Source organism: Mobula birostris, chromosome 13, assembly GCF_030028105.1.
Source record: "Mobula birostris isolate sMobBir1 chromosome 13, sMobBir1.hap1, whole genome shotgun sequence".
Classification (NCBI taxonomy): domain Eukaryota; kingdom Metazoa; phylum Chordata; class Chondrichthyes; order Myliobatiformes; family Myliobatidae; genus Mobula; species Mobula birostris.
Genome location: NC_092382.1, coordinates 5,885,398 through 5,898,397, shown reverse-complemented (window position 1 = coordinate 5,898,397; position 13,000 = coordinate 5,885,398). Strand labels below are relative to the sequence as shown.

The 13,000-nt window shown below is 45.0% G+C and overlaps 4 protein-coding genes across 6 annotated transcripts in view; 2 read left to right on the top strand and 2 right to left on the bottom strand.

Moving 5' to 3' along the window:
• Positions 1-12,636, bottom strand: part of LOC140208304 (uncharacterized) — a 27,663-nt gene extending 15,027 nt beyond the window's left edge. Inside the window, exon 1 of the mRNA XM_072276892.1 lies at positions 12,590-12,636. The gene's annotated coding sequence lies outside the window, so the exon portion shown is untranslated. The remainder of the gene's footprint in view (positions 1-12,589) is intronic.
• Positions 1-13,000, top strand: part of LOC140208249 (NACHT, LRR and PYD domains-containing protein 3-like) — a 128,629-nt gene that overhangs the window by 7,615 nt on the left and 108,014 nt on the right. The gene's annotated exons all lie outside the window — the stretch shown is intronic.
• The window catches only part of LOC140208309 (uncharacterized), a 292,599-nt gene that overhangs the window by 224,783 nt on the left and 54,816 nt on the right, over positions 1-13,000 (top strand). The window contains 1 exon segment of the mRNA XM_072276898.1: positions 1,922-2,593. Within this exon segment, the coding sequence (XP_072132999.1) occupies positions 1,922-2,593 (672 nt within the window).
• The window catches only part of LOC140208282 (uncharacterized), a 60,379-nt gene that overhangs the window by 32,098 nt on the left and 15,281 nt on the right, over positions 1-13,000 (bottom strand). For 2 of the 3 annotated variants that reach the window (XM_072276863.1, XM_072276864.1), the window contains exon 3: positions 9,128-13,000. The exons of the other annotated variant lie outside the window; for it this stretch is intronic. In XM_072276863.1, coding sequence (XP_072132964.1) covers positions 11,471-12,760 — 1,290 coding nt within the window. In that variant the 5' untranslated portion in view covers positions 12,761-13,000 and the 3' untranslated portion in view covers positions 9,128-11,470. Of the gene's footprint in view, positions 1-9,127 lie in introns of those variants that run through there. 3 annotated transcript variants of the gene reach the window in all.

The following is a 13,000-nucleotide window of genomic DNA, read 5'->3' as shown; positions in this document are numbered from 1 at the left end:
TCAGCACTCAAGATGAGATAGTAAATTGGATGAGACACTGTCTTTGGGAGAAGCCAGTGTGTGGTAGCAGATGGCTGCCTCTTGACCGCATCCTGTGACTAGCGGTGTGCCACAGGGATCAGTGCTGTATCTGTTATTGTTTGTCATCTATATCAGTAATCTGGATGATAGGGTGGTTAACTGGATCAGAAAATTTGTAGCTGACACCAAGATTGGTGGTGTAGTCGTCAGCGAGGAAGAGTATCATGGTTTGCAGTATGATCTGGACCAGCTGGGAAAATGGTTTGGGAAATGGAAAATGTAATTTAATGCAGACAAGTGTGAGGTATTGCACTTTGGTATGACCTACCAAGGGAGGTCTTTCACAGTGACTGGTCAGGCATGGAGGAGTATTGTAGTAAGAAAGGGTCCTGGGAATACAAGTCTTTAATTCACTGAAAGTGGTGTCACAGTTAGATAGAGACAGAAAGAAAGATTTCAGCCCATTGGCCTTCATGAACTAGAGTACTGACAACAATAGACGGATGTTATGTTGACTTGTAGAAGGCACTGGTGAAGCCTAATTTGGAGTATTGTGTGCGGTTTTGGTTACCAACCTACAGGAAAGATGTGAAAGAGGTTCAGAGAAAATTCACAAGGATGTTGCCAGGTCTGTAGGACTTGAGTTATAAGGAAAGATCGAACAGGTCAGGACTTTATTCCTTGGAATGTAGAAGACTGAGGGGAGATTTGATTGGGGTATACCACTATTATGAGGGACATAGATAGGGATTTTACCACTGAGATGGTGTGGGACTACAACCAGAGGCCATGGGTTAAGGGGGAAAGGTAAAACGTTAAGGGGAACATGAGGGGAAACTTCTTCACACCGACGATCATCCGGGTGTGGAATGAGCAAAGAGCACAAGTGGTGCATGCAAGCACGATTTCAACATTTAAGAGGTTTGAGTAGGTGCCTGGATGGTAGGGGTATGGGAGTGGGCAGTTTAAATAGTTCAGCACAAACCAGATGGCCCAAGAACCTGAAATAATACAAAAATTCACTTTAAGTCCTTTTCACAGCTGTGCAGACCAACCATTCATCTCAGCAGGAATTTTTTTATATGGCGTTAACACTGTGGCACTTTAAGTTAATCATATGTAAAAGAAAATCCCAAATGCATGTCAAGAAAGACTATTTGCGTGATACTGTTTCAGTTACTGTGGGGCCAGGCACCCATGCTGCTCAGCGGGAACAGGGAATAATACCAATGGAGAGAGTCAAACTGAGCCAGGTCACAGATTGGAGATGGCAGAAATGCCCCATTTTTATAGGGACAGGAAGAGCATCAGAGAATTGATGGTCATTCCAGATACCAGCACTGTGCCCAGTTAGAAGATGATTTCTCTGTCCATCTTGGGTTGAATCTCACTGTAACAGTGTGATACCAGATCAAACCTTGGCAACTCAAGTAATCTCATCTGAAATGTTGTCCTACACACACTAATGGATTTTGTTATTCTTTTTACAGATTAAAAATGAGAAGGAATTTGTCCCCAGGAATCTCAAACACGACACGCCAGTTTTGCTGTCTCTGTCTAGACATTTAAGAAAAGGAGCAAGGGATTCAATCAGCCATCCTTCCTGCTCAGAAGGTGGGGAGGGATTCACTCGTTCATTTGACCAATTGGTACACCCATTATTTTACACAGGGGAGAGGCCGATCACGTGCTCGGACAGTGGGAATGGATTTACTCGGTCATCACAACTGAAGGTACATCAGCAAGTTCACACTGGACAAGGCCATTCATCTATTCTGTGTGTGAGGAAGGATTCAGTCGGTCTTCCCACCTGTCGACACACCAGTCAGTTCACATCGAGCAGAGGCTGGTCATCTGCTGAATTTGTGGGAAAGGATTCACTCAGTCATCTGACACAAAGGCTCACCAGCGTGTTTACACCGGCGAGCTGCCGTTCAGCTGCTCGGACTGTGGGAAGGAATTCACTGAGTCATCCAACCTAATGGCACATCAGCGAGTTCACACTGGGGAGAAGCCGTTCACGTGCTCAGTCTGTGGGAAGAGATTCACTTGGTTATCCACACTACAGAGTCATCAGCGAGTTCATACTGGGGAGAAGCCATTCACCTGCTCAGTCTGTGGGAAGAGATTCACTGATTCATCCAACCTACAGAGACATCAGCGAGTTCACACTGGGGAGAAGCCGTTCACCTGCTCAGTCTGTGGGAAGAGATTCACTGATTCATCCACCGTACAGAGTCATCAGCGAGTTCACACTGGGGAGAAGCCGTTCACCTGTTCAGAATGTGGGAAGGGATTCACTCAGTTATCCAAACTACAGATTCATCAGCGAGTTCACACTGGGGAGAAGCCATTCACCTGCTCAGAATGTGGGAAGGGATTCACTCAGTTATCCGCCCTGCAGAGACATCAGCGAGTTCACACTGGGGAGAAGCCGTTCACCTGCTCAGAATGTGGGAAGAGATTCACTGATTCATCCAACCTACAGAGTCATCAGCGAGTTCACACTGGGGAGAAGCCATTCACCTGCTCAGAATGTGGGAAAGGATTCACTCGGTCATCCCAACTACTGGCACACCAGTCAGTTCACACTGGGGAGTGGCTGTTTACCTGCTCAGAATGTGGGAAAGGATTCACTCAATCATCCACCCTACTGACACATCTGCGAGTTCACACTGGGGAAAAACCGTTCACCTGCTCAGTCTGTGGGAAGAGATTCACTCAGTTATCCAACCTACAGAGACATCAGCGAGTTCACACTGGGGAGAAGCCATTCACCAGCTCAGAACGTGGGAAAGGATTCATTCGGTCATCCAACCTACTGGCACACCAGTCAGTTCACAATGGGGAGTGGCCATTGTTATGAATCCCTAGATTTTGTTTCCTGTGGACTGTCATTTTGAGAGAGAGAGAGAGAGAGAGAGAGAGAGAGAGAGAGAGAGAGAGAGAGAGAGAGAGAGAGAGAGAGAGAGAGAGAGAGAGAGAGAGAGAGAGAGAGAGAGAGAGAGAGAGAGAGAGAGAGAGAGAGAGAGAGAGAGAGAGATTAAGAATGGAAATCAGTCTGACTTGCAGCTTGTTTACATCACTCACAGCTTGTTTAGTTTTAACCGAGGACACAGACACTCAGAGTCAGACTGAGATGAAGGAGGATAAATGGAGGGATCAAAACAAGGGAACTAGTGGCCAAGGGTCACTGTTTAGAACTTTCCTATGCCCACAAGGGTGGGTTAATTATCGATTCAGCGAACATCAAATGTGAGGTTGTCACCTTGTTTGATCCATACGAGTGGATCTGATTTGGGGTATCCTGTGAAGACCACTTATGCGTTAACCCTTGCCTGGGTGTGGTGTGGGAATTCACTTGAAGACGATACCTCTTGTGACAAGTCACCTTCAGTGATAATTTGTATGTGGATTTGGAACGACGATGGATAAAATCTACAGCGACTGTTCTTTCGTTTTACCACTGTGGAATTCGACAGAATTGCCTTCTCTTGACATTTACCCTGCACTACAAATATCTCTCTCTCATCACCTATTCTGTGGTTGAACTGAACTTTCATAGTTCACCATCTCAAGACTCCAAGCCTGGTTTCCCCTGAGCTCAATAGTTTGGGAGTTATATTTACACACAAGTACACATAACACTGTTAACTTTTGTTTATCTTGCTAATTACTATATTGTTAGTAGATACGAATAAAGGTAGTGGATTTAACATCAAAAACAGACTCTAAGTGTAGTCTATTGCGTCCGGCTCATTTCTAAAGCGTTACGGTTCATAACAAAATTTGGGCCTGCATCCGGGATAGGAACAGATTTGGAGGTGTATTGATTAATTATTGATTTCATTGGAGAAATCCCTTTTGATTTATTTGTGTGTGGAAAATCAGCAGGAATGGATGTTGATAGATTTCTGGAAGCACCAGCCTCTGAGGTGTTAGAGGACACCAGAAGGATTGAGTTGTTGAGTATTGTTAAATGGTTAAAACTTGCTAAGGTGAAATCGACAATGAGGAGGTCACAGATGCAGAGGATAATAGCTGAACATTATGTATCTGAGGGTGTGTTTAAAGTGGAGGAGTTGGAGGTGTTTCCTGGAAGTAAACCTAGTGAGCTTAGGCTCCCGTACAAGTTAGAAAAATTAAAGATGGAGGCTGTGGAAAGGCAGAGGCAGGTTGAGGCTGGACAGGCAGGAAAACAGCCATTACTATTCTGCCATCATCCATGCTTGTGTCCCCTTGCAATCAACTTTGGTGAGCTCTTCTCCCATGCCTTCGTAGTTCCCCTCACTCCACTAATAATGATGCATCTTCTTGTACCTTTCCCCTCTCAAAGTGCAGAGTGAATTCTAACATGTTATGATCACCAAGTCCACGTTTCCTTTACCATAAGCTTCGTAATCAAACCTGGTTCATTACACAACACCCAATCCAAAATTAACTTTTCCTTAATGGGCACAATTACAAGCTGTTCAAAAAGGCATCTCATTGGTATTTTCCAAATTCCCTCTCTTGAGATCAAACACCAGCCTGATTTTCATAATCAACCTCCACCCATCCCACTCATGGACTGTTTGTCCCACTCCCATCTGGGTAGACTACGCAGCATCCTCACCAGGACGGCCAGCCTCTGGGACAGCTACTTTCCCCAAGCAGTTAGGCTGATAAATGTCTCTACCCACTAACCCACCCTTCCACACCACCAAACACCTCTACTTTATCATTTCCTGTCTGTCATCTTATATGCAGGCATACTTTTATTTATTATTTTATCATTTATTATTATATTGTAATTTGTCCTCTACTGTGCCTATTTTCTTGTTTATTATTTATTGTAGTGCCCTGCACTGTTTTGTGCACCTCATGCAGTCCTGTGTAGGTCTGTAGTCAAGTGTAGTTTTTGTGTTATTTTACGTAGTCTAGTGTAGCTTTGCGTTGTGTCACTTAGCCTAGTGTAGTTTTGTGTTGTTTCATGTAGCACCATGGTCCTGGAGGTATGTTGTTTTTACTGTGCACTGTAACAGCAGTTTATGATCGAAATCACAATAAAAAGTGACTTGACTTGACTATACCGAGCGTCACTTTATGGACATACAATCAATCCGTGCACAGTTTACAAGCTGTGGATATATGTTTTTACTATTGTGTTTTTGTGCTGCATTGGAGCCGGAGTAATAATTATTTTGATCCCATTCAGATTTGTCTGCTGGAAATGGAATTAAACTACCTTGAATCTTGAATAAACATTTCAGCAGTCTGCAGCGTCACATTTCTGTCTCTCAGTGTTACTGCGGCAGAGCGTCACCCGGTGACAATGGAGTCCACAAATCAGGGGCTCCTGTTATTGTGGCAAATCACCACCGGGTGGCAGTGTTGTCCACAAAAGGGAGAGGTTTGCAGCGATATGGAGGGGTGTAGGGGGCTGGAAGCCAACTCTGCAAGTGGATGAAGTGCCAGTCCTGCCCCAAACCACTCTCCCCACCACCAGTCAGGGCCCCAAACAGTCCTTCCACATGAGGCAACTTTTCAACATCGTGCCTGTTGGGGTCATCGACTGTTTCCAGTTTTCCAGGTGTGGCCTCCTCGACATTAGTGAGACCCGATGTAGTCTCTGCATTCTGCACTCTGTCCTGATGAGATTCTGCAGATATTGGAGATGCAAAGTCACATACACAAAATGTTGGAGGAAGTCAGGAGGTCAGGTAGCTTCTACAGAGGGGGATAAATCAAAACAGAGATTTCCTGCTGAGACCCTTCATCAGGACTGGAAGTGGGGAGAAGCCGGAATAAGATGGTGCAGGGAGTGGAAAGAGTCCAAGCTGGTAGATAATAGGTGAAGTCAGGTAAGAGTGAAGGTGAGTGGGTGGGGGAGGTGGGAGATGAAGTGAGACGCTGTGAGGTGGAAGCTGGAAAATGCAAAGGGCTGAAAAGAAGGAATCTGATAGGATCGGAGAGCGGACCATGGGGAGAAAAGGAAGTAAAAGCGGAACCAGAGGGAGACGATCCGCAGTGAAGAGAGAAGTTGGGAGACAGAATGGAGGAGACGGGCGTGTGGATTGATGAAAGGAAAAGGTGGAGGTGGAAGTTAAAGATATCGATGTTCATGCCATCGAGTTGTAAACTACCCAGATGTAGTATGTGTTGTTGCTCCTTTAACCTGAGAGTGGACTCATCGTGTTAGTGAAACCGGAAGGGAGAGTGGATTAATAACTTTCCCCTGCGATCCCTATTAAATCGATCCTCTCTCACCTTAAAGTGGTGCCCACTGGTTGTTGATTCCACAAAAGTGGGGAAAAAGGGAAAAAAACCCATCGAAAACCTACATCACAATACAGGCACTTTGGCCCACAAAGTTGTGCCGAGCATGTCCCTACCTAAGAAATTACTAGGCTTACCCATAGCTCTCTATTTTTCTAAGATCCATGTACCTATCCAAAGGTCTCTTAAAATACCATATCGTGTCTGCTTCCACCACCGTTGCCGGCAGCACATTCCACACACTCACCAATCTTTGCGTTAAAAAAAAACTTACCCCTGACATCTCCTCTGTACCTACTCCCCAGCACCTTAAACCTGTGCCCTCTTGTAGCAGCCATTTCAGCCCTGGGAAAAAAACCTCTGACTATCCACACGATCAATACCTCTCATCAACTTATACACCTCTATCAGGTCACCTCTCATCCTCCGTCGCTCCAAGGAGAAAAGGCCGAGTTCACTCATCTGCTCACGTTCCCCATTTCTGTACACTCAGGGTCTGGGACACCTGCATCATGTCAGCCTCAATCTCCTGCACTTCAAGGTGTGAAGTCCCAACCTGCCCAGCCTCTCTCCAGAACTCAGTCCCTCGAGTACCGGCAACATTCTCATAAATCTCCTCCGCACTTATTCCTGCTTGATGTCCTCTCTCCTACAGCAGAATGACCAAAACTGGATACAATAATCCAGGCACGGATACCGTAACAATACCCTAACCCTAATGCAACCTCACTAGACTCTTCAGTCCATGAGCCACGAGATGTGAGACAGAGGCTGCTCAGCCTATCAAGTCTGTTCCACCATTCCTTTGTGTCCAATTGATTATCTCTCTCAACCCCATTCTCCTGCTTTCTCCCCTTAATCCGTGAACATCCATTGAAAACACACTCAGTGACTTGGCCTCTGCTCCATCTGTGGCAATGAATTCCAAAGATTTACCACTCCCTGACTACAGAAATTCCTCCTCATCTCTGCTGTCAGTGGATGCTCTATACATTGAGGCCGTGGCCTCTGGTCCCAGACCCACACAGCGTAGGGTGCATCTTCTTCATAGCCACTCTGTCCAGGCCTTTCAATATTTGATAGGTTTCAATGAGATCCCCTCTCTTTCTTCTGGACCAGTGAGTACAGGGTCAAAGCCGTCTAACGCTCCTCATACGTTAACCCTGTCATTCCTGGAATCATTCTTGTGAACCTTCTCCGGACGCGCTCCAATACGAGCACATCTTTTTCTCAGATAAGGGGTCGGAAACTGGTCACAATACACCAACAGCAATCTGACCGATGTGTTATAAAGCTACAGTGTCACATCCTTGCTCTTATATGCGAACATTACAGCTGTCATCCTTAATCAACTCAATCTGCAAGCAAACCTTCAGGGGCTCCTGCTCACCGACTCCCAAGTACCTATTTCTGATTTTTGTATTTTCTCCCATTTATTTTTTTTCTCTCTGTCTTTATTCTTTCTACCAATTGTACATGACCGTACACTTGCATACACTGTATTTCATCTGCTACTTCATTGTCTGTTCTCCAAACCTATCAAAGTCCTTCTGCAGACTCCGGCTCTGCTCTAAACTACCTGTCCCGTACCTATCTTTGTATCAACTGCAAAGTTCATCACCCAGGTATCAATTCTGTCATCCATATCATTCAGATTTAATATGAAAAGATGTGGTCTCAATACTGACCCCTACGGAACACCATTAGTTACTGACAGCAAAACAGAATTGCCCACATTATTCTGACTCTTTTTCCCTTATCAGTCAGGCAACCTTCGATCCAGACAAGTATGTTTCCTGTAATTCCATGAGCTGTGATCTTGTTAAGCAGCCTCACATTTATTCCACATCTGACTTGAGCTTCTCCTTCTCTAATGTCAGGGTGAATTTGATCATATTTAGTCACTTGCCCCTAAGGGTTCTTTGAACGTAAGTGACCTAATTAATTCCAGTTCATTACAACACCCAATCCAGAATAGCTGATCCCCAAGTGGGCTCAACCACGAGCTGCTCTAAAAAAGCATCTTGTAGGCATTCTAGGAATTCCTCCTCTTGAGAACAACACACTTAATTTTCCTTATCACCTGCATGACAATCCTCCATGACTATTGTAACATTGCCCTTTTGGCACGCATTTTTAATCTCCCATTGTCATTTGTGGACCACATACTTACAACTGATTGGAGGTCTCTATAAAATTCCCATCAGGGATCTTTGTTTTCACATTTGCTGTTCCTTAATTCTACCCACAGATTCTACACCTTCCAACCCAATGCCACCTCTTTCTAATGATTTTAATTAATATTTTACCAACAGAGCCACACAACCCCACTATTAGATTGTTCTTTCAACAAACATACAAGTATCTGGGAAACAAGAGGACCTGCAGATGCTAGGAATCTAGAGAACTACACACAAAGTGCTGGAGGAGCTCAGCATGTCAGGCAGCATCTATGGATGGGAATCAACATTTCGGGCCAAGACCCTTCATCGGGACTCTTGATACCCACCTATCTGGAATATCAACAAGCAAAGAAAATAAAAAGTAGTGTGAAATAGGGAAAACCTTTGTCAAAATTTAGTTCAAGGCTTAAAAAAAACCTGCCAAACAGAGATCAATTGTTAACAAATACAACAAAGGCAATAAACACTTTCATCAATACCGACATTGACTTTTTTTAAAAATAAAAATATCTTGGTCCCATTTCAATCAGCAAAATTTACAAAGATAACTAAGAACTGAAATGATAACTTTAGAAAAGGCTATTTACACTCAAACCCACTTAGATTGGACAGAATGAGGAAGAGAAATAACACACATGAAAAAGAAATCACACAACAGTCAGATACAACTTGAAAGTAAATATTTTCATCAAAAATGAACACAATTCAGCACTCCAGGTGTGTATATGCAATTGTGATAAGTAATACAGACCAGAAACTTAAATGAGAGGCCAACTCAGAAAAATGAATAATCACTATGGAAGAAAACATTAACCAGTGGAATGAGTACGACCCTCCATGGGAGACATCCCAACGATCTGAGCAGATGAGATGTTGACAAGGAAGCATCGAGCACCTGACTGAGAGTTGGAGACCTCTTCCCAGAAACAGAGGGGTTCCTTGCAGAAATACGGGACAAGGTGGGTAACAAAAGGAAACAAACAAATGAAAATATATGAAATACAAACCAACAATGCAGCAAGTGCAGAAAATGCCAAGAGAAACCAGACACCATCCAACACATTCCAGGATCCTGCAGCAGTTTAACTCAATCTGATTACTTACACAGGTACAATCAAGTGGCAAATATCATTCACCAAAATCTTACTTCAAAATATAATCTCATGAATGACCACCATAATTTCATTGAGGCACCATAGATTCACGCCTGATTCAGTTTCAGAGTCAAAATCTTACAAATTATATAATAATCACTACATTACTACTAACAGGACAATCAATAACCATCCAGATATAATATTACAGGATAAACAAGCAGGAACAACTCCCTCAATAGATAAAACCATTCCCAACACACACATGTTCCTCGACCAGTGGAGCACCTCACCACAGGCATTGTTTGTATCATCAGTCAGACAATGGAAAGATTTTCTCTGTCAATCAGCTTCCAAATGTTGCCACTCTGTCATTCATTGCCACATCCCGCTGCTGATTCCCTTCTCCTCATCATACATTCTTATACCGACCATCGTCCAGAGCCCCAAACTCTGCCCTGTGCGGACCAACCTCTGGTTTCTGACCCTGAGTCCATTGAACATCCAACTAATGGTTTCCCATTCTGCTTTCAGTCTTTAGAGGAGAGTAGTGTTTTCAACAACACTGTAGAAGCAGCGAAAATGGCCCATAATGTGGAAATGAGCCCTGAATAAGGAGATTAACTCCCAATGTCATTCTTTCTCAGTCCAGAGATTTGAGGGGTGAAGAACATCTCAGACAGAACTGCAGTCAGCTCAACTTCTTCAGTCTGCAGAAAATTCAAGGGAAACCTCTTCACCCACACAGTGGTGACTGGGGCCCATCCCACAGGGAGAGTGAGAGATGAACAACAGGGGAGGATTCAAAAGGGCTGTCGTGGAACTGAATCACTGGCTGGGTCCAGCAGGCCTGAGTACACTGGTTGTGTTATAAACACGCTAAGTACCAAAGACAGAGTTTAAAATAGAACTGATTAATTTGTCACAGATGCAGAATGTTAAACTCCAGTCCCATTAAAGGTGAATATGTAGCAGAAGAAACTCCTCCCATGCCCAGTGACCAGGGTGCAGACTGGGTGTGGTGAGCAGCAGCAATAATTGCAGAGTTCAGCACCGACAGTCACTCTCGAAATTGCATTCAGCAACAGTGATGGACAAATATCCAGCATGCAGCTTATTGAAACTTTCTCCCCAGTGTGAACCTGGCAGTATGTCACAAGTGTAACATGCTGTAAGGTTTCACTGCTAATGTAATGGCCTCTCTGCAATGGTTCACTGCTGAGGTAGTGGTTTGTAGCAGTAACATTTAGGTTATGACTAGAGATAACAGGGTTTTGGAGTACGGGGCTATCCAATGGGAGAAATGTTCTTTCTTGAGAGTCTGGAAGAGAGATTTTCATGGTCTTTTGCCAAGGAGGGATCAGAAGACGTGAATGGAGAGAGTGGGCCCTTTTTCTTTATTTTGTTTTCTTTACTAACCCTGTAGTCAAAATAAGAATTATAATTCTCAATTATTTAATCACATATTGTGTACTGCTTGTTATTTTGGGGTACTGATTTGTAACAGGGGACACATCGTGCAGCATCCACCCAAACGAGATTTCTTAAGATTGGCCGGGCCGGGAGCTATCGACCCCCACATTAAACTGCTAGTCGAAGTGAGAGTTACAAGGTTAGATGACTGAGTGAATCGCTTCCCACATTCACAGCGGTTGAACGGGTTTCCCCAGTGTGAACTCAATGATGCAAACCTGATTGATTTGGCTGAGAGATTCTCTTCCCAAAGTCCGAGCAGGAGATCTGCCTCTCCCCAGTGTGAACACACTGATGTCTCTGTAGTTGAGATGACCGAGTGAATCCCTTCCCACAGTCTGAGCAGGTGAACGGCCTCTACCCAGTGTGAGCTTGCTGGTATCTCTGTAGTTGAGATGACCGAGTGAATCCCTTCCCACAACCAAAGCAGGTGAACAGCCTCTACCCAGTGTGAGCTTGCTGGTGTCTCTGTAGGTGGATTAACTGAGTGAATCCTTTCCCACACTCTGAGCAGGTGAATGGTCTTTCCCCAGTGTGAACTCGCTGATGTACCTTAAGTTGAGATGACGAAGTGAATCCTTTCCCACAGTCTGAGCAGGTGAACGGCCTCTCACCAGTGTGAACTGACTGGTGTCTCAGTAACTGAGATGATGAAGTGAATCCCTTCCCACAGTCTGAGCAGGTGAAAGGCCTCTCCCCAGTGTGAACTCGCTGATGTACCTTTAGTTGTGATGACAGAATGAATCCCTTCCCACACACTGAGCAGGAGAACGGCCTCTCACCAGTGTGAACTGACTGGTGTCTCAGTAACTGAGATGACGAAGTGAATCCCTTCCCACAGTCTGAGCAGGTGAATGGCCTCTCCCCAGTGTGAACTCGCTGATGTACCTTCAGTTGAGATGACGAAGTGAATCCCTTCCCACAGTCCGAGCAGGTGAACAGCCACTCTCCAGTGTGAACTGACTGGTGTCTCAGTAACTGAGATGACGAAGTGAATCCCTTCCCACAATCTGAGCAGGTGAATGGCCTCTCTCCATTGTAAACTCTCTGATGCGCCTTCAAATTCGATGACAAAGTAAATCCCTTCCCACAGTCTGAGCAGGTGAATGGTCTCTCCCCAGTGTGAACTCGCTGATGTACCTTCAGTTGAGATGATGTAGTGAATCCCTTCCCACATTCCGAGCAGGTGAACGGCCTCTCCCTTGTGTGAACTCGCTGGTGAGCCATTAGGTCAGATGACCAAGTGAATCCCTTCCCACAGTCTGAGCAGGTGAACGGCCTCTCCCCAGTGTGAACTCGCTGGTGTGCCATTAGGGGGGATGACTGAGTGAATCCCTTCCCACAGTCTGTGCAGGTGAATGGCCACTCTCCAGTGTGAACTGACTGGTGTCTCAGTAGGTGAGATGCCTGACTGAATCCCTTCCCACAGTTTGAGCAGGTGAACGGCCTCTCTCCAGTGTGAACTTGCTGATGTACCTTAAGCTGAGATGACTGAGTGAATCCCTTCCCACACACTGAACAAGTGAACGGCCTCTCCCCAGTGTGAACTCGCTGATGTACCTTCAGTTGAGATGACTCTACGAATCCCTTCCCACAGTCTGAGCAGGTGAACGGCCTCTCTCCAGTGTGAACTCGCTGATGTACCTTCAGTTGAGATGACGAAGTGAATCCTTTCCCACAGTCCGAGCAGGTGAACTGCCGCTCCCCGGTGTGAACTCGCTGGTGTGCCATTAGGTCAGATGACAGAGTGAATCCCTTCCCACAGTCTAAGCAGGTGAATGGCCTCTCTCCTGTGTAAAATGACGAGCGTGCCAGTCGGTCAGATGACCAAGTGAATCCCTCCCCACAGTCTGAGCAGGAAGGATAGTTGATTGAATCCCTTGCTCCACTTCTTAAATTTCTGGACAGAGACAGCAAAACCGGCGTATTGTGTTCGAGGTTCCCATAGACAAATTCCTTGTCATTTTTAAC